General features: G+C 43.2%; 1 protein-coding gene across 1 annotated transcript in view; it reads left to right on the forward strand.

Annotated features, from left to right (window-relative positions):
- Nucleotides 1-26,929, forward strand: part of LOC143988332 (elongin-A-like) — a 155,411-nt gene extending 128,482 nt beyond the window's left edge. The window contains exons 10-11 of the mRNA XM_077487810.1: nucleotides 23,562-23,668; nucleotides 26,350-26,929. Coding sequence (XP_077343936.1) covers nucleotides 23,562-23,668; nucleotides 26,350-26,411 — 169 coding nt within the window. The 3' untranslated portion in view covers nucleotides 26,412-26,929. The remainder of the gene's footprint in view (nucleotides 1-23,561; nucleotides 23,669-26,349) is intronic.
- Nucleotides 26,930-27,764: the final 835 nt, after the last annotated feature.

Here is a 27,764-nt window from a genome sequence, read left to right on the forward strand (position 1 = left end):
AAAAACCCAGCTCCCCAGAACCGGTTCTGCCGCAGAGTTCATACAGGTAGACATTAACTGCACGTTTCTGCTGGAGCAGCCTATCAAGCATATAGAAGGTTGAGTTCCATCGCGTCCGGCAATCGCAAATAAGACGTCTGACCGGCAGATTGTGTCGCCGCTGAATGTCAGCAAGGCGAGCCATGGCCGTGTAAGATCTTCTGAAATGGGCCGAGATTTTCCTTGCCTGCCGCAAGATGTCCTGGACCCCAGGGTATTTGACAAGGAATCGCTGCACGACCAAGTTTAAGACGTGTGCCATGCATGGCACGTGCGTGATTTTGCCCTGTTTCAATGTGCTAAGCAGATTGGCACCGTTGTCACACACCACTTTACCAACTGTCAAATTGAGCGGTGTTAGCCACTGATCTGCCTGTGAACGCAAAGCTGAAAGGAGTGCTGGGCCAGTGTGGCTCTTGGCTACCAGGCACAACAGACGCAGCACGGCATTGCAACGTCTCACCTGGCATGTCGAATAGGTTCTGGGGAGCTTTGGCGGCGCAGCAGAAGAGACGCTAGCAGCGGAAAAGGAGGAGTCAGCCAAGGAGGAGAGGGGGGAGGAGGATGGAGTAGGAGGAGGAGGAGAAGAAGAGTCAGGCCTGCATGTAATCCGTGGCGGTAAAACCAAATCTACACGGGTGCCACGGGTTACATGCTTGACGGCCGTCAGAAGGTTCACCCAGTGGGCAGTAAAAGTGATATACCTTCCCTGCCCGTGTTTGCTAGACCACGTGTCTGTGGTCAGATGTATCTTGGCACCGACACTGTGTGCCAGAGATACATTCACTTGCCGCTGAACATGGCCATACAGCTCTGGGATGCCCTTCTCTGAGAAATACTTCCTTCCTGGGACCTTCCATTGTGGTGTTCCAATGGCCCCAAATTTGCGAAAGGCCTCCGAGTTCACCAGTTTATATGGCAGTAGTTGGCGGGCTATGAGTTCTGACAAGCCAGCCATCAACCGTTGGGCAAGAGGGTTATCCGGCGTCATCATTTTTTTACGCTCGAACATTAGGCCCACAGAAGCCTGCCTTTTTGCAGAAAAACGTGAGCTTGGTGTGATGGAAGGTGGAGTGGAGGACAATTGTGAGGAGAGAGGAGAAGGAGAAATAGAAGACGAGGCTGGACGGTGAGAGCCTGCAGTGTGGCTTTGTGTGTTCCGTTGCTCCCACTGGGCTCGGTGATGGCTGCTCATGTGCCTTCTTAAGGCGGTCGTCCCTAGGTGAGTGTTGGGCTTACCGCGACGAATGCGTTGACTGCAAAGATTGCAGATGACAAAGCTATTGTCAGCAGCGGACACGTTTAAAAAAGCCCGCACTGCGGAGCCATGTGCCGGTGTCCTGGGAGCGCCAGATGTGACCGTACATGGTCGATGACTCGCTCCTGATACATTTGCAGTCTGCTTTGTCCCTCCTGTGCAATGTAAGTTATTCCTGCTTCTCCTCCCTATCTGCTGGTCCATATCTCCCTCTGAACTCCCCTCCTCTTCCTCTCTTGTGGGCACCCACGTGACATCACTAGACACGTCATCATCAACGTCACCTTCCCCACCGCTATAAGTAGAGATCTCGGAGTAGGCAGCAACACCGGGGACCAACCGTCTTTGGGCAGACTATCTCCCCAAAGACCAAAGCGAAGAGTCTCGGGGTAATTTTAGACGCACAAATGTCAATGGATGCGCAAATAGGATCTGTAGTCAGTGGATCTCACCATCTGCTGCGCATGCTTCGCAGACTCATCCCTTTTATCCCAAAGAATGACAAAGCAGTGGTAGTTGGAACAATCATTAATTCACGACTGGACTATGCAAACTCGCTTTACATAGGATTACCACAATATCAACTTGCGCGATTACAACTGATCCAAAACACCGCGGCAAGGCTGATAACAGGAAAAAACCCTGGGAATCCATTTCTCCTTCACTGAGGAGCTTACATTGGCTAACCGTAAAAAATCGGATCACGTTCAAGACCCTTTGCCTCACCCACAAATGCGTGCATAGAGAAGCTCCGCAATACCTAATGGAGAAAATAAATCATTACACACCAAACCGCAGTCTTCGATCAGCCAACAAAAACCTCCTCCTCGTGCCCAAAGCCCGGTATAAATCCAAGGGTGATCGGAGATTCGCTGTCCAAGGGCCTCGGCTATGGAATGCTCTACCAATCAACATCCGCCTGGAAGAAAATCACCTGGCTTTTAGGAAAAAACTCAAGACCTTCCTCTTTTAGCAGATGATCAAAGCTCGCCACAGCGCCTAGAGGCGATTCAGTTCGCATTGTGCGCTATACAAGTATTTCATTCACCAACCTCCTCCTTGGGTTGATCTGGGTACTGTTGTCAGACTGCTGAGTAGCGGTTGTTGCTACCTGATCCAATGCCAAGAGTGGCTGCGCATCAGAAATGTCCTCTTGATATGGATCGGAAAATAATTCCTGTGACTCAAGCGGAAGGTATGTGGTGGTGGTAGTGGTGGTGTTGTTGGTGGTAGTGTCTTTGGGGGTGCACATAGCAGAGAGTGAAGAAGAGGGTGCAGATCGAGAGGATAAGGAGGGTGCAGAAGAGTAAGGCTGAGCGAGCCACTCAACCAAGTCTGGTGCGTCATTTAAAGTAATTGAACGCACCTTCTGCAACTTCCCACTTTGGCTCAAGCCTGTTTCTCCTGCCCTACCCCTCCCACCCCTGCGGAAGGGCCTGCCTCTTCCTCTGCCTGTCATTTTTAAATGACCCTGTGACAAAACTCTCAGTCCCTATACCGATGGACTGCTGCAGTATAGGGCAGCGGTCAGCAGTAGTGCACCTCAACCCTATGTATTGTGGACCTATACCAGTCCTTATAGAATGGTAGACTGTACCTCACTCAACCCTATGTACTATAGCACCCTACACCAGGTTATTAACAGTCCTTATAAGGAGCTTTGTGGAACAAGTAGGTTGTGAATGATTAGCAGACTGCAGCAGAAGGGCAGCAGTCAAGTATAATATTCTTTCTATATTTGGAAGAAAGAATATTATACATGTACAAGCCTATTACCATACCACTGATACCAGTCCTGAAAAGAACCTTTGTGGACCTAATATACTAACAGCTACTGATTAAACTGACCCTCACTGCCTCACACACTGCTTCCTGCCTGTCCCTATATAAACTGACAAAACAGAAGCTACTGGAACAATAACTGGAATAGCACTTTTGTGGACCTGATAGTAACGGCTAATTACTAAACTGACTGTCCCTGCAGCAGACACACCGTCCTGTCCCTTTCTCTAAACTGACAAAAGACACTCAGGCTGCTGCAACAATCGGTAGCACAGCAAACCTATATACACCTAACACCTATACCAGTCCTGAAAAGAACTTTTGTGTACCAAATAGCTAGCGATTTGGGTCACTGCAATCTCTCCCTGCTCCACACAGCAACCTCTCCCTATAGTGACAGAAAGAATGTAAAATGGCCGACGGATCGGGTCTATTTATTAGTTAGGGGGAATGTCCAAGTGTCCATGTGCTGTATTGTCTCAATTGGCTGTCCTGTACCCCATCATGGATGTGTCATCATAGGTCAAAGTTCTTTTACACAGTAAACATGGAAGTCCGCCGGGCCAACGGCGCCAATAGTCTGCCGAACGGGCGGACCGCGAACAGCCGAAATTCGCAGCGAAACGACCGCCGGGCGAAACGTTCGGCCATCACTATCCCTACCACTATAACTCTGGTTATTCCTCAAATTTGGGCATTGCCAAATTCGGTTAATGACATCGCCACTATCCCTGGTCCATAGTTTACATTTAGCCAGTAGCTGAATGGGGCTGGGGATAGAGCACTGTGCGGGTGATCAGTCACATTCATGATGGCTTCTCAGTACAGATGAGCCCCGTATCTGTGTACTACACCTGTTGCATTTATTAATTTTATCAGGAGCATCAAGGCAGTTCTCGCTGGAGTGCTGATAATGCCTTTCTTTGCACATGTGTATTTACTTTTTTTTTATGTGTATGTTTGCAGGGCCATCTTTAAGGCAGGGCAAAAGGGGCAGCTGCCCTTGGCCCTGTCCATTGTGGGGCCCAAAGCATCTGCCCCATACTTGCCAACTATCCCAGTTTAAATTCTCTCATCCCCTTGAGGTTTTAGTCCAGTGCTTTGTCCTGATCTCTGTGTGAAGTTCTGTTAATAATGCTGCCCAGCTCTGCCCTATTGTGTGCAGATGACTTGCCTTAAGACCCAGTGTTTACATGTAAATACCAGCATTGATATTTTAAATAGAGGCGGACTGGCAGCATTCATATGTAAATATAAGCAGTTTTCACATGTACATCATATCCTGAGGTCATATCCACTATCGCCTATACGGCATGCTGTTCATTGGGGAGATGAAGGGCATGCTAGAAATGAATCACACCCACCCCTCCCCCAGCACTGTGTGTGTGTGTGTGTGTGTGTGTGTGTATATATGTATGTGTATATATATATATATATATATATATTAGAGGTCGACCGATATGGGTTTTTCTCTGGCCGATGCCGATGCCGATATTTAGAAATCATGGTGGCCGATAGCCGATATATGATGCCGATTTTTTTGGGCCGATATGTTAGGCCGATTTTAATTTATTTATTTTTTTCCTTTATTTTTTTAATCCCCCTTGATCTAACACACCTTTCCCACTGGGGCGTTTTTTCAGGCGCTTTTGGGCTAAAAATAGCGCCTGTAAAGTGCCTGCAAAATGGCTCCCCTGCAGTCTGTGTGAAAGACAGAGTGCTTTCACACGGAGGCGATGCGCTGGCAGGATCCTAAAAAAAAGTCCTGCAAGCAGCACGTTTGGAGTGGTGTATACCGCTCCTCCACCACTCCTGCCCATTGATATGAATGGGCACCACTGCCGAAGCGCATGCAATGCGATTTGGCAGCAGTGCTTCATGGGCACATTTAACCTCTTCCTTGGCCGCTAGCTGGGTTTTATGTGCCCCACTAGCAGCCAAATAGCACCGCTAAAATGATGGTAAAGAGCCGCTAAAACTTGCGTTTTACCATCAACGCCTGCCCGCTCCAGTGTGAAAGCAGCCTTCATAAGTGATACAGAAAATGTCTTACATTTAGTGCCCGTTCACACTACCGCGACTTGTCAGGCGACTTAGCCGCCTGACAAGTCGCGCTCCGTTCTGTACTATGGAATCGTTCTAATAGGAGCGACTCAAGAAAAAGGTTCATGTACTATTTTTGGGGCGACTTCAGGCGACTTGCATTGACTTCTATACAGAAGTCGTTTTGCAAGTCGGCGCTGAAGTCGTGTGCAGGTCGCGTCTGTGAGTCGCGCTGCAAGTTGCGTCGCCCCTGTGTGAACGGGCACTTAAACATTTATTAAACAAAACAAACCTCCAATCAGTTTACTTGTATGTATGATTTAAATTAAAAAAAAAAAAAAAACCTATGTATTAAATAAAAACAGGTAGTCAAAACTTTTGGACAAAAAAAAATAAATGGGCTAACTTTACTGTTTTTATTTTATTTTTAAATAGTGTATTTTTTTCCCAAAAAAATGCATTTGAAAGACCTCTGTGCAAATGCCGTGTGACATAAAATATTGCAACAACCGCTATTTTATTCCCTAGGATCTCTGCTAAAAAAATATATATAATTTTTGGGGGGTCTAAGTGATTTTCTGGCAGAAAATACAGGATTTTTACTTGTAAGCAACAAGTGTCAGAAAAGATTTAGTCTTTAAATGGTTAAACTGAGAACTTCTACACACTGAGATGACTTCATTCATTCAAGTGTAAACATTGTATCATTTAGTTCTTTTCTTGGCAGTCTGCCCAGAGAGGAGGAAAGTGTTGCTATGACGACTCAGGCAACTCACACTGACTTCTTACAGAAGTAATTTCAAAGTCCCGCTGTAGTTCTAAATCGGCTTTTTATCAGCTCAATCGGCCGATGCCGATTATTTAAAAAACGGCAAATATCGGCCGATGTATCGGCCGGCCGATATATCGGTCGACCTCTAATATATATATGTAGCGGGGTCCCTTTAAGGACTATAAAACTACTGTTCCCAGAACCCCGCTGGTTCCCAGGATGTTTTGAGTTATGCCCCAGAGACTTATGGGGGAGGGCATATAAGGAGGGGGAGAGGCCTAGTTCTCTCTCTTTGGACACCCCCCCTCTCCTAGTAAGAGGAGATCTGTGCTGAACTGCTGAGGCACAAGGCCTGAAGCCTGGGCCTTGTGCTCTTTTCCAAAGAGCTCTCTGCCAGCCTAGTTGCACCTGAGAGACATTTTCTCATTCCTTGCTGCAGTACACCAGAAGGATTGAAGACTCGGAGGTCGTGGATTCCTGTTCCTAGACGAAAAGGCAGAGAAACCGGACTTGGACTTGTCCGGGTGGTGAGAGCTGTTTAAAGACAGATGCTTTATCTTTATTATTCGTTTGGATTACAAAGTTGTTCTTCAAGTGCACCACCGAAAGATTGCTAGCGAATATTGTTTTACTGGACTTCCATCTAGATCAGTCAGGCCTGACTGCATAGGTAGACAGTGCTGGGTGTTAGTTTACCCATTTGGGGAAGTAGCTGAAAAGGGCAGCGTTAGAGTTGCATAGCAATACTTTATTGTGCTGATTACTCTGTTTATCTTTATTACTGGTTACTCCAGGGACCTGCTTATGTGTTGCAAGCCAAATGTTCAATTCATGTTATTCCTTTTATAAAACAACAAGTAAAGTCAGTTATATACTTTCAAAGATTGTCTATGAGCTTGAGTTACGCACGCACACACACATATTTAGAGTATAAGTGATTTAATGTGTATTGCTAGATACTAACTGTGCCAGAGTGGGTAGTGCAGATTGCCGGGGGGTTGGCGGAGCTGTGCTCAGGACCCAAACCAAACTTGCGGCCCTCTTAAGTGAGGGTATCGCTATATATATATATATATATATATATATATATATATATATATATATATATATATATATATATATATATATATATATATATATATATATATATATGTATGTATGTATGTATGTATGTATGTAATGCTATAGCCAGGATGAACACAGGGCAAATAACCTGTCAAAACCATATTCTGTTGTTTTGTTTGTTTTTTTCCTAATCTCTCCTTAAATTGGACACTGTCGGCTCAGTCTATGTTGCTCTTGTAGTATGGGTCACAAGCTGAAGCTGTTTTTTGTGTACCTGTCAGTAATAAACTATTCTGGTTTTGTAACCATAGTCTGAAACATGATCTTGGAAATGCTAGAGAATACAGGAGGTTGCCTGTTGCTGTCACTCAGGCTCTTATGTTGGGTGACGCACTTTGGATTTTGCCAATGAGATTTTTTTATTTATTGTGAGTGATATTCTGAAAAAAGTGATGGCTAATAAATATTATGTTAATAAGTTTTATCTTGAGATTTGTGCTATACCTTTTATTGGAATTCTGGCTTTAGGAAATTGAAAATAAACTGCATTGATGCTGAAGATATTGCCTTGCTATGACCATGTGATTTGGAGTCATTGCTGATTAGACACCTGGTGGCCGTAGACATACTATGTACTTTTACTGACTCTTTGCTCTCGCCCACAGTCCTGAATGCTTTTGGAGGGAGGGGAAGTTTTGATTTAGCCTGGGTATGTATACTGGGACAGTCTAATTTTAGTCCCATGGAATTATGGCTAGTTGTACAGTATATACATAGAACATGAATAATGGTATCCTTCTAATACTAAAATATGCAAATACAGCTAGAAATTGTTACCCTTCATTTATTAAATACAATTACTTGGAGTTTTTAGGAATCATTTAGGTACTACTGCAGTTTCACGCAAAGAAATCAAAATTAAAAATAAAGCACCAGTGTAATCCTATTCAAAGCACATATACACTCACCAGCCACTTTATTAGGTACACTTTGCTAGTACCGTGTTGGGCCCCCTTTTGCCTTCCAAACTGCCCTAATTCTTCGTGGCATAGATTAAACAAGGTGTTGGAAACATTTTTAGCGCACTCCCTAAGGAACCACAGTTGAACTGGGATCCCCCACCCTGCACAGCCGGGCACACCAAATTTTCACAGGCACTCTTGAGGCAGAAAACAGTATGACTTGCGTTTTTTTATTAGAGAGTTATAATGTGGCTAGGTTCACAGTTCAGACCCAGCTCTGAGCCAAAGAAATGTTGCCTGCAGTAAAACCTAGCACAGCTAGAGGGTGTTGCACATTCTTCTGAGATTTTGGTCCATATTGACATGGCATCACGCAGTTGCTGCAGATTTGTCGGCTGCAGATCTCCTGTTCCACCACATTCCAAAGGTGCTCTACTGGATTGAGATCTGGTGACTGCGGAGGCCATTGGAGTGCAGTGAACTCATTGTCAGATTCAAGAAACCAGTTTGAGATGGTTTGAGCTTTGTGACATGGTGCATTATCCTGCTGGAAATGGAAATCAGGAGATGGGTACACTGTAGTCATAAAGGGATGGACATGATCTGCAACACAATACTCCGGTAGGCCATGGCATTTAAAGCACTAGTAGCCTCCACCTGGTCGTTTTTACCTACAGATAAGCCTTACCTGTAGGTAAAATGAATATCTCCTAAACGTGCATCCTTTTCAACCTTGTGCAGCCAGTTGCATCAGTGTCGCATGCACTCTGAAGGTATGACTTACCTTGCCGGACCTTCAGAGCTTTGTGCTGAAACAGAGGGCTCCTGTGCACGATGTGTGAGACGTCATCGTGGCTCTGGCCCATCACATAGCCGGAGCACAAGAACCTGGAAGAAAGACCAAGCAGAAGATTTCAACCCTCTGTGGTGACAACACAGCGCTGAGGGGCTTTGTGCCAAGGTGAGTATTTCATAATGTGCTAGTATGCGATGCATACTAACACATTATGCCATTGCCTTGCATGTGGTTGTTGGTTGTGTTTCTTGTGTTTTTTTTTGTTTTTTACTATCGCTTCAAACAATGCTCAATTGGTAATGAGGGGCCCAAAGTGTGGCAAGAAAATACCACCAACACCATTATACCACTACCACCAGCTTGAATACAAGGCAGGATGGGTTCATGCTGTTTACACCAAATTCTGACCCTACCATTTGAATGTCGCAGCTGAAATTGAGTCATTAGACCAGGCAACATATTTCCAATCTTCTGTTGTCCAATTATGGTGAGCTTGTGCGAATTGTAGCCTCAGTTTCCTGTTCTTAGCTGACAGGACTGGCACCCAGTGTGGTCTTCTAATGCCGTAGCCCCATCTGCTTCAAGGTTGGATGTGTTGTGCATTCAGAGATGGTATTCTGCATACCTTGGTGGTGTAGCACCCTTGTTCTAAACAGGACTGTTGGTAAATTTAGTTGTGCTAGGTGGTAAAGTAGATAAGCAAATTTTTAACTACTCAGATCAGCCAATCTGGCACTAATAACCATGCCACGTTCAAAGTCACTTAAATCCCTATTTATCCTCATTCTGATGCTCGGTTTGAACTCCAGTAAATTGTCTTCACCACGTGCAGATACCTAAATGAATTAGGCCCCTTTCACACGGGACGGATCAGTAATGATCCGCCCCGTGATGATCCGCTTGCTCAGCGGGGATCGCTCCGTTGTCCCTGCTGAGCTGGCGGTTAACAGGGCGGTCCGGGCACACTGTGCAGGGACCGCCCTGTCAGCTCTCCGCTCTCCTCTATGGGGGATCGGATGAGCACGGACCGTCTGTCCGTGTTCATCCGATCCGCTTTGCAGACGGATAGAAAATGGGATTTTCCTCCATCTGCAGAATCGGACAATTGCGGAGGCGGACGATATCAGGTGTCTGCGGATGTTCATCCGCAGACACCCGCTATCCCATAGGAATGCATGTATGTCCGTATTTCATCCGCAAACGGATGGATGAAATACAGACATACGGTCCGCATGTGTGAAAGGGGCCCAAAGCTGCTGCTATGTGATTGGCTGATTAGAAATTTGTTTTACCAAGCAATTGAACAAGTGTACCTAATAATAAAGTGGCTGGTGAGTGTATAAACCCAGCAGTGAACACGCATTTGTTTCTAAAAAAAAAAAAAAAAAACATTCTGATATTTCATTTTCCTGGCTACACTAAATTTGTCTTCTCCTTCACCATGACACTGAACATAAAAGCACATGCACAAATCACATTTCCTATTGTTTTCATGGGGGTGGTGGAGAGACCTATGTAGAACTGCATTATCTGCTTGGTTAAATTAGTTGGGCAGACTGCTCTCTACTTGGATCTTATCAAAGATCTGAGTATCTGAGATGGGAATTTTCTAAGAGGCTCTGATACAGCCCTTAAATCCAGGTTGACCTACAGCGGTTGGTGTTTGTCTACCCAGCATGTGGACCTTAACATCTTGTAGAGAGAGGCTGTATCACAGTTTCCAGTGACATCCTAGTTGGATTTTGAAGGAGCCTCCTTTTAGTTGTCTCAGTGGGGATGACTTGGATCCCTGTACATTGGGAACTGGTAAAACAAATTGCTAATCAGATGGGTTAGCAATGTGCCACTAAAATGTTCAGGTTTGAAGAAAAGGTTGCCACCCTACTCGGTCCTGAATCCTACTGACGGGGGAATGCCCAGTATCTGAGACCCTATGAGAACGGTCTCAGTTAGATCAATGTCTAGCACTTGTATGCCAAAAGCAAACAGTCACCAGAAATCGGTACAGGGTCATTACTCACAAGTCCCTAGGACAGCTGCCACCATCTGGCTTTCTTCAGACACCTCCCAGTGAGTGAAAATATCCTTCTCAAGACCAGATCCCTTTGTTGAAATTCTGCAGCCAGTTCCAGGTCCCTTCACATTTTCCTGCCCCAAGACTAAGTTTACCTCAGGCAGTAGCCCCCTCTAAAGCTGGCAACTTCTCCTTGCTGGGGAAGACCATCTCTCCGGAGCTTCTGACTATTTATCAGCTTCCCTAGCCACCATCTGGGCACACCTCCCCAGGGATTAGCTAGGCCCTGATCAATATTCAGACTCCCTTCCTAAGCTCTAGAAACGACTTCAAGGGGCAGGAGGAAGCAATAACACTTCCCAGTCTGTGAAAATCTGAACAGACCAAACCTCAAATACAGAAGGAGCCAAAAACTAAACTTGCCAGCATCCTAACTAGGAGAGCGGTATATCTACATTATATACCCTGTGTAGAGAGCAGTGCTGTGGGAGAGGCGAAGGCTCCACCCACTACAGGATGCCAGCAGATAACTACAGAAGGGGGTGGAGACAAGACCAGACACCCTGCACAAGGAGAGATATGATATAGACTATAGAGATGGCAGCAGTGATTGGCCTTTATTACAGGAAGCTCCTGCACAGAGGCAGTTTCGCACTGGATCTGGAAGAAATGCACAAAGCACGCCAATATTCAAGCAAATATACACTTGCTTTTTGTATTGCAATAATATTTTCTTTCTTATCCCAGAGTTCAGCTTTAACATTAGTAATTCCTTCCTGCTGTCTTCTATCTGGAAAGGTTGCGCTGATATATTGGCCATATGCTCAGTTGGTAGTACTTTGGTATGGTTATTACCGTATTTATGGGCGTATAACAGGCACCGGTGTATAACACGCACCCCGAGTTTAGGAGAGCATTTTAAGGAAAAAAACGTTTTGGGTCCTTTCAAACGGACGATCCGTTCAGGTCCGCCTGTCAGTTCTTCAGGCGTACCTGAACGGATGCTCCATAGACCTCTATGGAGCGTCGGATGTCAGCAGTGACGTGTCCGCCGACATCCGGGCCGCTCTGATCCGAAAAAGTATGACAGAGGAAAAAGCTATTTTTCTATCAGTCATCGGATCATGTGACGACGGACACTTCGGTCCGTCTTCACCCAATCTCCCATAGGGGAGAGCAGTGCTGTGACAGGTCTGTCCCTGGGCAGTGTGCAGAGACGGACCTGTCCTCTGCCTGCTCAGCGGAGATCGCTCCGGCGATCCCCGCTGTGCAAGCCGATATCCACGGGGCAAATCAGCACTGATCCGCCCCGTGTGAAAGGCGCCTTAGGAGGGAAGTTTAAGGGAAAAAAAACTTGCATTTAAATGCTCATCAATGCAGCCTTATCAGTGTCCATCTGCAGTCTTGTCCATCATTGCACAATCATCAGTGCCATTTGCAGCTTTGCCCTAGCAGCCTTGCTCGGTGTCATTTGCAGCCTTGCCCTAGCAGCCTTGCTCAGTGTCATTTGCAGCCTTGCCCTTGCAGCCTTGCTCAGTGTCATTTGCATGTGGCATGTAAATAGCCTTGCCCAGCACGGTTTTCAGCCTTGCCCAGCACGGTTTTCAGCCTTGCCCAGCACGGTTTTCAGCCTTGCCCAGCACGGTTTTCAGCCTTGCTCAGCACGGTTTTCAGCCTTGCCCAGTGTTTAAATTTCCTGCCGCCGAGATAGACAGAGCCTGTGTACACAGTACAGTCGGCTCAGTCTTTTTCGGCAGAGCTCGCTCCAGAGACAGCAGGGAGGCGGGACGGCGAGTGGAGCCAAGCATCCGTCTGTTTTTTTTTGGTGCCGCTCTGTATTTTTTGGCTCACAGACAGTGGGGATTGGCGTATAATGCGCACCCACAATTTTCTACAGTTTTTAAGGGGGGAAAAAGGTGCATGTTATATGCCGATAAATATGGTACTTGGGTCACTTTGGACTTGATTAGTGGCTTTATTTAAATGGAAAACGTAGTGCAATTTTGAACATTCTAGTACCTGTCTGCATCTAAGCAATACAACTAAAGTTCTTGCTAAATGACTGACTTAATTAAAAGATCAATTGGCAATATAAAGAGCCTGTCTACATTAAAGTGTTACTAAAGGACCAGGACCCTGCATTCACTATATCTGGTCTCCCACAGTACACAGAACATGGGAATGCAATCATTTTAGTAGATATAAACAGCTACATTTATTTTCTCATCAGCAGTATATAGCAGTCTTGTGACTTCTATCAGTGCCTAGTTAAAGCTTGTAGGAGTTTTCATACTGCACTGAGCTGTCCTATCAGGATACAGGACCCTTGACCCTCTGTCTGAACAGTGTTGATTGGCCCTGTGCAGATCACATGCACGCTCCCAAGAAAAAAAAAAAAACTCTAGCAATACACACTAAACTCAGCATGTGCAGCCTGACTCCATAGACTCTCTTATCCAGACCTGTTTTGGAGTCCTTGGAAGAAGAGGAGTTTCTGTGCATACAGGATCAAACAACCTTTTTACACAATGCAGAGGATTAACCCCTTCGGTTCCACAGTGAGTATAGCATGCTTTACTGCATATGCAGAATGATTTTACTGTTGTGGGATTAGTAACACTTTAAGGCTTCATGCACACTACCGTTTTTCATAAGCTCCAAAAAAGCTAGAATATAAAGATAATAGCATTTTTGTGCCATTCTCTAGTAGCATTTTAGTAGCTTTTAGAAGCCTTTAGACTGAGAAGACTAATGGGCATTGCACTGTATACCAGGGACGTGTAGTCAGGGGAGGCAGTTGAGGCAGACTTCGATCGACTTCAAGGGTCACAGCTTGGCGGTCTGGGGTCACAGAGACCCCATATTTGGGGCTCCAACGACCTATGGTTTCCAGAGGTACAGGGCTCCTTGCGCAGCCTGTCAGAAGCTACATACAGAGCAGCCAGTTTAAATACAAGCTGGCACATTCTCTGTTTGCAGCAGACTGTGAGAGGCTGAGCTCATAGTGCCTCTCATCACTTCTTGTCCGAGACACAGCTCAATGGATAGCTTGGACCAATAGTAAAGCACCATTGGCTTCAGCTGTCCAATAAAAATTCTGCAGTGGAGGCACATCTCTCACTGCAATGTCATAGACAGTGGCATGTGGCTAGAAGACAAATGGTCCCTTTCAGCCCAGCCCTCTTAACTACAAGGGGAAACAACCTGGCTTTATGGGTATAAGATTTACCTATAATCCCATGTTTTTCTCACAGTTAAAGCGGAGGTCCACCCTGAAGTGGACCTTCCGCTCATTGGAACCCTCCCCCCCCTCCGGCACCACAATTGGCACCCCGTTAAGGGGGAGGGGGGTGCAGGTACCTGTACAGTACAGGTATCTGCACTCACTTCCGGCATAGATTCTGCAGAAGGTACACCCCTTTCCGCAGAATCGACGCCCCTTTCCGAAGGTCCCTCGCTGCCTCTTGGGAAACACACGGATCCCAGAGACAGCGGGGACCATCCTTATTGCGTAGCGCGACTCGCGCATGCGCAGTAGGGAACCGGGAAATGAAGCCGAAAGGCTCCACTTCCTGATTCCCATACCCAAGATGGCGGCTGCAGCACCCGAGAGACGATCGAGAGATCGGCTTCGGGTGCCGACATCGCGGGCGCGCTGAGTGGGTAAGTGTCCTTATTTTTATTTTTTTGTATTTGTAGCTGCTGGCTTTAAAAAAAAAACAAAAAAAAAACGGCGGACTCCCGCTTTAAGAGGGAGAATGAGAATCTGCTGCTACTGAAAAGGTACAAGCTAAATTATATATTATACTGTATGTTCTAAGATGATGATTTATTATTAATCTATTTTCTGTGAAATTACTGGTTTGAAGTTATAACTTTAAACGTCAGTAATTTTGTCCATTAACCACTTAAGCCCCGGGCCATTTGGCTAGCCAAAGACCAGACCACTTTTGGCACTGTGTTGATTTAACTGACAATTGCGCGGTCGTGCGACATGGCTCCCAAACAAAATTTATGTCCTTTTTTTCCCCACAAATAGAGCTTTCTTTTGGTGGTATTTGAGCACCCCTGTTTTTTATTTTTTGAGCTATAAACAAAAAGATCAACAACTTTGAAAAAAACGTATTTTTTACATTTTGCTGTAATAAATATCCCCAAAAATATATAAAAACATATTTTTTTTTCTCAGTTTAGGCCAATACGTAATCTTCTACATATTTTTGGTAAATAAAAATTGTAATAAGCATTTGATTGGTTTACGCAAAAGTTATAGCGTTTACAAAATAGGGGATAGTTTTATGGCATTTTTATTAATAATTGCTGTTTTTTTTTTTTTTTTTTTACTAGTAATGGCGACGATCAGCGGATTTTATCGTGACTGGGACATTATGGCAGACACATCAGACATTTTTGGGACCATTGTCAATTATACAGCAATCAGTGCTATACAAATGTAACTCACTGTGGGGGGGTGTGGCTGTGTGACACTTCACTGATCTCTGCTCCTGGTGACAGGAAGCAGAGATCAGTGACACTGTCACTAGGCAGAACGGGGAGATGCTTGTTTACATTCTTACTCCCTGTCAGACGATCGCGGGTATCCCCGTGGCGATCAAGTCCGCGGGACCTGTGATCTGACTCATGGAGGCCAGCGCGTGCGCGCGCGATGGCTCGGTGGCAAATTTAAAGGGACGTACAGGTATGCCCATTTGCCTGTCCGTGCCATTCTGCTGATGTCCATCGGCGTGCGCCGGTCAGGAAGTGGTTAAGTCACCTGCTTGAGTACAGTTTTTAAAAATATAGTAAATTACCTTAAAAATAATATATAATAATTTTTGTATATTACTTATGGTAATTAACCCATTCTACCCAGTCCAATTATGACACTTCTCTCCAACATGTAAAAATAATTTAATTTTGTTTGCTAGAAAATTACTCAACCCAAACATATACACACACACTATATATATATATATATATATATAATATATTATATATATATATATATATATATATATATATATAATATATTATATATATATATATATATATATATAGTGTGTGTGTGTATATCTATATAAATTTATATAATAGTATGTGTGTGTGTGTGTGTGTGTGTGTATATATATATATATATATATATAATGTATGTGTAATACTGGCATAATACACAGCCATACTAGCCATAAAAATGTATTCTATTTTAAAATAAACCTTTAAAAATAAATACAGGCTGTTATGCTGACCTCTCTTTGAAAATGCTAGTAGCCTGGCTGTCATGCTGACCACCTTGCTTCATTAGTATTTGTGTTGGACTTAAATCAAGTATTCAGATCAGAAGTTCTGACTTTACTTTACAGTTGATACTCCGAGCACATAGCCTCTTTTATTCTGTTGTTTCTCCCCTGGTGTCTCTCTGCTTCCTGGTGACGTCATCTCCCTGCGCTCCACGGTGGCCCAGACTGACTTCCTGGTGGCCACAGGATGAATTGAGGCTCCCCCAGTCATCTGCCAGATCCGTAGATGCTCGTTTTGGATGGCAATGTACACCTGCAGACACCACCATTTATGTATTTTGAAGCAGAGACTCTAATAGGCTTCAAAATAGGGTGAGCTCAGGACGCAGAGCACTGCGTCCCGATCCCACCCTGTTTTGTGGCATAGCGAACATTTTTTTTGCTGTTTTCACGCTAACGTTCCTCCCTGCCAATCAGCAGGCAGGTCAGTGAGACCTGTCTCCCAATTGGGCGATCCTATTGGATGCCACCCGCCGAGGAGAGACGACGCTTCCCACCAAGGACTAAAGCCGCCGAGGAGCAGAGCCCCGACCATACGGGGGGGGAGTGTTAGTGAAGTGACAGCCGAGCCGGGGGATGCACCTGGCTGAATTTGATTGGTACAGTGAGGCTGCAGTTGATAAGGGGGGGGGGGGGGGGGTTCAGTATTTTTCAGTTTGTTTGCACCCTCCAAAAATTTTGAACACCAGCCACCGCTGTTTGTACCACTCTGCAGACCATGGATGTTGTGTAAATCTGAATATACTTTGTAGTCTTTTTTTTTTTTTTTTCTTTTTTCATAAATGCCTTATGCTGCTCAATGCTGAACATCTCATTTTGCTTTCTTCAAGTTGCTCTATGAGAAAGTTCATCTAATTTTTCTTTTATATACAGTGGATTATTGTGTTCTGGTACAAAAACTCTTAAGCTGCATCTATCTTTTATTTTTTTTTTATTTTTTTGTGCTTATGACAGAAATATGATCATATTGAGCTCTGTAAAATCTAGTTATATAGCTGCATTTCCCAGCAACCTCTGTTTTGTTAACAATTTTGTTGACCTTTCTATAGATGAGCAGGATGAATTATGGCTGTTACCAGCTTCAACACTTTCTCATTTATAGCTCTATTCTCGCAAAGCTGCTAAATTTTGTAAGATAAACCTCAAAATATTAAATTTGATGTAAAAGTAGCTCTTTTCTGTGAGTCATCTGTTTAGTTGTAGTGGTACCTAAGCTTTCTGGAAACTACGGAGGTGTGTTGGGGTCAGAGACCTTTTAAACTCGGTACTGCTACAGTTGTTAGGCCACAACAGTCTCTCAAGGTGAAGAGTCTGCAGGAAAGAAATCCTTAGTGTCATTTTAGTTTGAAGATAGCTTATTGGTCACATATACAAAACAGAACCGACATGTTACCAGGTGCTCAGTAGGAATGAGCTTCGGGTTCAGGTCACTCATGAATTTAGACTTGAACCCAAGCTGTTTACAGTTTGCCAAACAGGAGAAATAAATGGCCAGATTTGGCCAGCTCTTCCACCTGCCCAAACCTTTTGGTTGTCACAGGTGGGGGGGGCATTCATCTAGTTGGCAGTATTACTACTGCCATTAAGTATATGATTGGTTGGGTCTGCTCTGGGCTGCAAATTTCATTGCTTCCCCTCGTCTTCTCTAGGCTTCAATAATGCACCTAGGGAACACATTTAACCCCTTGATTGCCCCTAGTGTTAACCCTTTTCCTGCCAGTGACTTTTAAACAGTAATCGGTGGCTATTTATAGCACTGATCGTTGTGTAACTATCAATGGTCCCAAAAAAGTCAAAAGTCTCCGATCTGCCCACCACAATGTCGAAGTCCCACTGAAAATCGCAAATCGCTGCCATTACTAGTAAACCATAAAATATTAATAAAAATGCCATAAATCTATCCCCTATTTTGTAGACGCTATAACTTTTGTGCAAACCAATCAATATGCGCTTATTGCGATTTTTACCAAAAGTATATAGAAGAATACATATTGCCCTAAACCGATGAATGCATTTTTGTTTTTTAGATTTTGTTTTTTGGATATGTATTATAGCAAAAAGTAAAGATGTTTTTATTTTTTTCAAAATGATCGCTCTGGTTTATGAAAACCACAGAGCTGATCAAATACCACCAAAATAAATCTCTATTTGTGGGGAAAAAAGGATGTCAATTTTGTTTTGGGTACAATTTCGCATGGCCACGCAATTGTCAGTTAAAGCGATGCAGTGCCGTATCGCAAAAAAAGGCCTGGCCATTAAGGGGGCAAATCCTTCCGGGGCTGAAGTGGTTAAAAGACCTTCTCCCCGATAAACCATATCTAAAAATATATTCTTTGGATTGGTCCAGGCCCCCATGGCAATTTTAAGCTACCCATATTGTCAGGTAGGAGGGGGTTCCAGATACAGGTTTCAGCTCATTGCACAGTTTACTACTATTTTTAAACAAAGTAACATTTCATTCAAGTCTGTGGACAGCAGTGTTACTGGGGCTGCAGTGTGGCGACATGTGTCATCCACTCCACTGCAAAAAATGCAGCGTTTGCGATGCACATCATCAGCGTTGTTATTTCCTGACAGATTGGGTACTGAGAAAAGTTGTTTGTGTCCATGTTTAACTGTTATTAACTGTTTAGGCCATGCAAGGCAAAGCAACAAATTCAATTCAAAGCCAAATCCACATACAGCAATTAAGTTTCTTTTATTCCCCAAATCCTCTGACTACTGGGGCCAAAGCAAGGAGGCCACAGAATTTGGCTCTTGGCTATGCCACGTGGAGAGAGAATAGAGAGCCCTGAGTGGTCCATCAGTACTGTCACATGAGAGGAAGGAGAGTGAGTCCCCTTGCTAGGAATCCGGACATATCGGGTATTTACCTTGCTTTTGGCTGCTAAATGGAGTGGTGGGGGATACCAACAGAAGAATGTGTTACTAGTGAAGCTGGTATTCATACAACCTTTTGAGGGGAAAAAGGCCAAAAAGCTCTGCCTGTGTAGTGCTACACCCGTAGGGGCTGCTTACTAAATCTGTACCCCACTGGTTTGCCCGGACATTGTAAGTCCTCCGACACCCTGGGTTCAGACATTTTTGGTGATAATCAGGATAATTAGAGACACCTACACAATTTAAGTGGAGTAGTTGAGTCTTGTTTAATGAAAAGTTGGAAACCTTAGATACCATTAACAAGCTTAGCCCTTGAAAAAGTTTCACTAGAGCAAATGATAACGATGATATAAGACAGATATGATACGAGAACAGTGATATAAGACAGTATAACAAACCGTAACCGATTGCAGAATATACTGTAAAGACTATTCGCATAATTCTCTGTTTAGGTGGGAACTTATGTGAACAGGCAGGAGGAAGGAAAAGGAATGACCTTTCTGATGTCAAACCCCTCCCTCCTGTGCCTCAATGCCACAGGCCAGATAAGACAAAGTTACAATACAGTTCTTAAACTGATGAAATCTTTTAAACCCTTGAGTACGTAAACCTGCTCAATCTACAAATAGAGTCCTAGATGAAGGTACTTGTCCTTATGGCACCAACTGCTTTAATCCCTTAATGTGTGTGTGTGTGTGTGTGTGTGGGGGGGGGGGGGGGGATATATGTTGTAGTCTCTCAGAAGAAAGGGGAAACCTTTTGTCTTCAGATAGCTCTTTAATTAAGTGCTTGCGATATCCTGGTAATCAGGAGAAGGTGAAATAGCCTAGTGTACTTGCAGTGTCTCTTGTAGTATCAGAATGGTCAAGTGCCCACTCACCAGTCCCAATGACTCTTGGTAATGGAAAGGGGCCTCGGTAGAGCCCTGCTCAAGGGGAAATGCGGTCCAGCGACACACCTTGTTTCTGGATCTGGCCTGGACGTGTAAAGAGCAGCCTCTAGGCTGCCGCTGGACAGTCAGAAGTAGCTAGGAGTGGATGCTCCTGCACCCACATCTGATCTTGCGCTCTCTCGATCTTGCTCTCTTGCTCCTCCTACTTGTAGTCCAAAACAGTCAAGCTGAATGCAAACATTGGTTCCTTGGACTACATGTCCCAAGATGCTTTGCTTTACTCTTAGAACTCAGTCAATCTATCTTCAGGATTATAACATAGTCCAGGCCGAACACTAGGAGAGAAAAGCTTCACAGCAGCATTGCTGCACAGTGTCTCCTGACAATGCAGGCAACCTTAGCCAGCTCTTGGCTGCATCTGAAAGAGTAAATAATTGTCTCTTCTGCTGGCTGCATCGCTAAACACTACACACGCTGAAGTATTTTCAGAAACTGACACTTTAGGTGTGTCTATCTCTTGATCCTCTTATGTGCTTAGTGGTGGACAAGGTGGACCAAAAGATTGATATTGCTAAGTGTCTGGGTCAGGAAAGACGTCTGCATGGTACAGCTGCCATTCCCAGACACACACACAGTTGCGCAGGTGCCAACAAGGAACAAGCAAAACAAGCACGGGCACATATGTGAATGCTATGCGCAAATGCGTTTGCATACCTGTCACCAGGACTGGTGCCAAACTACCTATTTAAATGGAGCTTCAGGGCTGTCTAATTGCTGCTTAGTCTACAGAGTTTATGTGAATCCTGATACCTGTGTTTGATTTCTGATACTGATTTCGGCTTGCTCCCTACTACCCCTTTCTGCTTCCTGCTCTGACCCCTGGCTTTACTACGGACTCTGTCTCTGCCTGCTGCTCCTGTTTACCCTGCATCTGTTGTCAACCTTGCCTGTGACCTAACTACGCTTCTGCCTGCTGTTTATGCCTGATCTGCCTGTCTGTTACCGATCCAGCTCCTCTGACACTGCTTAGGGTTTTCTACAGCTCCTTCAGTCTAGCTCAGCACCTCCAGGTTCCTGCTTTCTGTTATGTATCCCCAGTCTGTCATCAGCCAAGTTTGCCAGCCTGTCTGCTGCCTCATCTGCCTGCTACCAGCCAAGTCCGGCTTCCTGCCTGTGAGTTCCTGGCTACTACCTGCACAGACATCTGGACTGATCGTAGGAACTCTTACCCCACTATGCTCCAGTGGCTGCTGTCTCACTATCAGTAGCTCTCGAGCCAGAGCCTTATGAGAGGCCTTCCTCTACGGCCCCTTTCACGGGCGGTTTTCAGGTGCTACAGTGCTAAAAATAGCGCCTGTGTAGCTCCTGAAAAATCCGGCCCATTTCACTCCAGTGTGAAAGCCGGAGGGCTTTCACACTGGAGCGGTGCGCTGGCAGGACGGTGAAAAAAGTCCTGCTAGCCGCATCTTTGGAGCGGTGAAGTTGCGGTATATTTACCGCTCCTAAACCGCTCCAACCATTGAAATCAATGGGGCAGCGTGGCTATACCGCCTGCAAAGCACTAGCGGCCCCTTTTCGTTAAAACCTCCCTGCTAGCGGCTGCATACTGCCGCTAAAACGACGGTAAAGCGCCGCTAAAAATAGTGGCACTTTACCGACGATGCCCGCACCGCCCCAGTGTGAAAGGGGCCTACACGTCAGGCTCACCAACCAGGTACACGATAACCGATTTGGCAGACAATTTCTCTTAAACAGTACAGTGTTTGATGCACAGGCAGCAGAGGTAGTATTTTCTCTCTCCTATGATTGCCAGTTTTTTTCACAATTTCATTTCCGATAGGATCACTGTCTGCCTTAACCACTTCAGCCCCGAAAGGCTTTACCCCCTTAATGACCAGGCCATTTTTTGCGATACGGCACTGCGTTATTTTATCTGACCATTGCAAGGTCATGTGATACTGTACCTAAATAAAATTGATGTGCTTTTTTTCCCACAAATAGAGCTTTCTTTTGGTGGTATTTGATCACTTCTGCGGTTTTTATTTTTTGCGCTATAAACAAAAAAAAAATGTTAATTTTGAAAAAAATAATATTTTTAACTTTTTGCTATAAGTGGACTGGACTGGGGGTACAGAGAGATCGCTGTTCCTGCTCGCCCGCAGTGTCTCTTACATGAAACTATGCACAGGTAGATAGTTTCGCGCAACAAGGCCCCCTGCCCCAGTATATATGCAGTGGGAGGTCCTTAAGTGGTTAAAGTGGTTGTGTACCTCAGACATGAAATATGAACAAAGCATATCCCACTATAGCGTATACATGTCTCCATTAAAAGCACTAAGTCATTTCTATCTGCTGCTTTGTTCCTCTTGTCACAAGTGACTCATGCTGATAGTTTTCCTGACCCCAAGAGAAAAAAGGTGATGGGAGGGTGCAGCAGCTTGTTTACAGACTCAGCTCTGTTCCTTTGTGCTGAGTGGAGGGGGTGTGTGTGTTCCCACCAATCAGCTATCGGACCTATCCTTGCTGAGCTTTACAAAGTGTGACTTCAGCTCTTCACCCCCTTTTTTATGACTGCTCAGACAAGCTTTCAAAATTCTGAATTTTGAACAGATGTAGAGAGAAGACTGCAGATAAACAGGTACAACATATGTAGGAGGATTGGTTTAATCTCTGCATCATTTGAGGGTAGTCACTTCATTGGGTATATGTAAGTTTACAACGACTTTAAGCCTCATGTTGAATCACAGGACAGGCAAAGCTCACACTAGATATGTTGTCCTGTTGTATCTTCAAGTACCAATAAAAAATCTAGTTACAATATATGCTTTGTGAATTTTCTGGCATGGGGCCAACTATAGTCTAAAATAACTCTATACACAGCAACATAATGTCGCTCTAGAGTTTGAAATTTTTGTTAAATGTTGTATTATTCCTTCGCAAGGAGCAGCACAATGCGACCTGTGTGCACTGTCTGGTTGTACGTTTTCTTTTTACACACTGAAATGGGTAAATCCTCATGGAAAATTAGTATGATAATACCATCATTAATGCTTTATTGTTTCACATTGGGATAGGTCGTTTTATTAATATTTCAAAATGTAAATTCTAAATAATTCAAAGGTATTTAGTGTTCATATCATTAGTCTTTATGCTTCTACACAACAACTGGCTAATCACTGCCACCATCCATTTCTAAAATGTATTCAAGTTTCCATGCATTAATCTGTTTTCACTCCTAGTGCTAGAGTTTTAGCATTGTTCTTTTAATTTTAATGAAACTTTTTTTTTCCCTCCATATTAACTCTTCAGTTATCGAAAAAAAACAAAAAAAAAAACCTAAATATTATATACTTACAGCTGTCTTTTCTGGTCTTTGGGTGGTGTTTTTTTTATTTTTTATTTGTTTTATTGCGCACGTGGATTCTCATGTCTATTTACATTTTATTTGCTATTAGTCTTATTAAGATATCTAGTACAGCAATGGTGTGAGTACATCTGACTATAGCCAGATTGAAACTGAAAGAGATATATATATATATATATATATATATATATATATATATATATATATATATATATATATATATATATATTTATTTATTTTTTTTTAGACATTGTGTCTAAACGATCCTATCAAGTGAGATATTGTTGCTCCTCTGAACAAAAAGATAATTGATTTGGAGGACAATGCTTGACTTCTATCCTCTTATTTTTTAAGGGTGTTTGACCTGATTTACGAGACAAATGTTATCTTTATATAGGTTACAAAAACAAGAGTCAAAGGAATCCAGTATTTCAAATTCAAATGTTCCTGTGAGCAGTAGCCAGCATGGAGGACCAAGTCAAGACACAAAAAAGATTGTAAAGAGTAAGTGAGCAGTTTCTTTCTTCATTTTTTTTGTAATGACTTTTCTAGCCTGCAGTGACAGATAAGAAAAATAAAACTTGCGTAAATGTCTTTTTTACAGCTGGTTCACCACAGATGTCTGTCACACATTACTAGACGTAGAAAATAATTTATTGACTTGCCAAGTGACACCTGTGCTGCCAAGCTGAACATGGAGGCTCACATGATCTGCACATAGTTTCTAATGGGGCATATAAAAGAACACATTCTACCACAGCTTAGATTCAGAATATTTCTGATGTTGTTAAACATCAAGAAATGTTGTAATATCAAACTATTCACAGACCATCTCCATCTATCCAATTGGGGAATAATGGGAAGCAAGGAGATGGCCTCCCAAGAGAGGGCTCCAATGCGGGGGAAACCGACAAAAAAAGTGTACTTTCCCGGTACGCTAGACAGATAAAACATCCGATTTAAAACATAACATTTTAACAAAAATTGTATTGCCACACAATTAAAAAAAATGTATGTAGTATCCAGATAATTACAATTAAAGTTGTACAGATTTGTTTACGTTACACTGGTACTCAATTCCACTCCATGGTGGACATAGAGTATTACATTTCCTCTATCCAATTGTGATGACAATTTTTTTTTTACTGTCAGCTTAAGCAAAGGTTGTCACTTACCTGCATGAAGAGATCAACATACCTAGGGTGACCTCTTCCCTGCCAAGCACCCCTGAAACTTGGGTCAGGGGCTTCAAGGGCAAGGGAAGAGTGCACAGGTGTCAGGAAGCTGGAATTGAAGATGCTAGTGTCAAGTAAGCGGAAGCACAGTGATGAGGGCACCCAGAATATACCAAGTCTAGTAGAGCTCAGAGCTGGGTTGAAAGTTAAGTTCAGTAACCGCAATAAGGCACCAACTTGTGAGCAGGATCAAGGTTGGATGAGGAGAGGTTGGCGGCATGCAGGCAGGAAGGTATTTGATTGGCAAATCTTGGTCAAGAGTCCAGATCGGTAACAAAGGTAGGCAGCAAACATGGCCAGACAAGAACTGCACATCCTCCCAGTACACTGCACACTGCATCCGTTTGGGCCACACCTGCCCTTGCATGCCTGCCACTTAGGAGAATGGCTGTGTCTGTACAGCTGCTGCACCCCCATAGAGAAATCTTTGCAGCATGCACACACCTCTAGCTGAATAAACAAGGTACGAATGAATGCGGTATTGGCGACGGTGTTACTGGAGCCTTAAATGTGGTGATTGCATTTGTTTGTTTTTCTTTTTTAGTAGAGATAGAGAACATTTCCAGCAGGTACATAAAAATACCTGGTGTTTCTTGCAGAAATATAGTGCCTGGTCACTTATATGAGCTGAATTGAAAGGGCAAACCATTTTATCCTGCTCCTGTGAACTGTTATTCCTTCCAATCCAATGTAATGGAGAGGAGGAGAGGAAGATCTATTTGTAGTCCAGCCTGTGTGACAATATGGCATTTCCCAGAGATATGGTGGAGTGAGTAAGCCTTCAGAACCATTTTTAAAAACTTGCATCTTTAATATCTTAGCCAACAAATGGTATCACTATAGCGTGGCAAATGTCTCTACTGGATGGTTTAGCAAAATGGGTACACAGAAAGTAGAGCATGCCACCTGGTGGACACAAAAAACAAGGTGGAGCTCTCAATGCCTCTAAGGAAGAATATCTATCTGAATAGTTGCAAGAACGGTTACATTGCATATTAAACCTAGTCCCCTTTTTGTGTGTCTAACACTCATCCTTTTAACTAGTGGTGCAGAGCCTACGAGATCTTAGTGGCTTCTCATGGTTCTTGAACTGCAAAAATGCCACACACTAGGTAGCAAAAATAAAATAAAACAGAATTGTCAGGTATAGGAGCTTCAGTCTTTAAAAATCACTTTAATATATATTAGAAGCACTGATTCAATATTGTAATATTCCCAGTGTATAAAGAATTCTATTCACTGCATCAGCTGTAACAGCTGGTAAGAGACCATGTACTATCTATTTTGTCCTTTTTTATTTTACTAGACTGTCAAATCGGTAAAATAATAAAACCTCTCATTTGAGATTTAGAATATATATGGGGACTCTGCAACATTAATTCAAAGATGATTGGAGAGTGTATCTTCAGCAATATTTGGTCTTCTTGGTTATCAGGACAATTGTGACAGCTTAGTATTTCAAATAACTATGTATACATTTCCCAGTCTAACTTCACAAAGATAAGTTACTAATTTAGTGAAATGTTAAATGAGCCTCCTCACACTGTTAAATGCACCCCTTGTGTTCAGATGGTCCCTCAGGCAGCTGTTATCGACAGATGGAGTCACTAATTTGACTAAAGAACAAAAGGGTAAAAGTACTGAGTACCTAAAAATATATCTAGCTGTGTTAACTAAAATATTATATTTAAATATATAAAGTCTTGACTGCTATACTGATTGTTTTTCTGGATAGTGTTTGAGTATTGTAATATTTGTTTTTATAGGCTTGTTGCTTTTTTATAGCATCACAATTAACATTGTTTACTGCTGGAAGGTACATGTCCTAGTTAGCTATATTTTTACTTGGCATAAATATAAATGTCCGGATACATATTTTATGTCTATTGCATTTTTGCATATTTTACCTTTTACATTTTTATTGTTCAAAACCTATTTTTTCTCTTCTAGAGATTGCACCAATGATGGCCAAATCAATGAGAGCTTTCAAGAACAGGGTAGGGCCAAGATGAGATTTGGCGCCTTGTTAAATCATTGCTATGATGAGGTTAAGATAAAAAAAAAAAAAAAGAAACTGTGTTTGTCATGCTTGGCATTTTGTATAACATTATGTCAATATATGCATGATTTGGTATATATTGTATTATAATAAAACGCAATAGTGGAGCTGTCAAAACATTCATATGGCAATGTGTGAGTTTTTTTTTTCTTTTTTTCCTGCCGAGGGAATGAGTTGGCGAAACACAACCTTCATCCATGACAGATGACCTAGAAAAATATGTTGCACAGCAACGTTTATACTTCGTCATATATTTCAATTTCCCAGTAATTATGAGTAAGAATAAGCAAATCCATCATCTTGCATCACACAGATAATGTGTGTGAATTTCAACTGATGTGCTGGTTTTTGTTGGTAATATTAATTTATTTTCAATTAAAGAATTTACCCTGAAAAAAGTATTATCAAATAATGTGAAAAGTTCATTTCAAGTTTATTTTTGTTTAATAAAGGCTTTCTTGTCAAAGTGAATAGCTAATTTCTACTTTTATGTATTTTATTCATTTCCATTTAATAAATTCTTCCAATTCCACACTACTATCAGATAAGCAATCCAAAGACATGCAGCTAGGTTAATTGGCTTCTGTCCAAAATTGGCCCTAGTATATGAATGGGGACCTTGGAGTGTGGGCTCCTTGAGGGTAGGGACCAACGTAAGTGTGCAATGTACAGGGATAGGGACAATTGTAGACACTCACTCAGGTTGAACTGGATGGACTGGTGTCTTTATTCAATTTTACTAACTATGAAACTATGAAACTAAAAGCTGTACGCAGCTAGGCTCCCATAAAGTCGCACGCATGTGGTATTTCCATACTCAGAAGCAGTAGAATGTATTTTGGGGTGTAATTCCACATACTGTATATGCATGGCATGTTTGAGCATTATATCATTTAGTGATGACTGTGCAAAAACAAAATAGTTTGTCATTTTCTCAAAACTTGTGGCAAAATCAAAAATATTAGAAATCCTGAAGGCGGTGATTGGTTTTCGGTTCCTGTAGGCGGCTAGTTTTCCAAAAAGTCCCACGCATGTGGTATCCCTGTACTCAGTATTTTGTGTACCGTATTTATCGGCGTATAACACGCACTTTTTCTCCCTTAAAATCGGGGGAAAGTCGTGGGTGCGTGTTATACACCGATCCCACTGTCTGTGAGTCTAAAAGACCGATCGCCGCCATATTGGGCGGGACTGCGAGCCGAGCCAAGCCGAATACACAGTAGAGTCGGCTCTGTCTTTTTTTTCGGCAGCGCTCGCTCCATAAACAGCAGGGAGGCGGGACTACGAGCGGAGCCGAGCAGACGGC

The sequence above is a fragment of the Lithobates pipiens genome, unplaced genomic scaffold (genome assembly GCF_037356315.1).
Source record: "Lithobates pipiens isolate NorthernLeopardFrog02 unplaced genomic scaffold, aLitPip1_a1.2 Scaffold_18, whole genome shotgun sequence".
Lineage (NCBI taxonomy): Eukaryota > Metazoa > Chordata > Amphibia > Anura > Ranidae > Lithobates > Lithobates pipiens.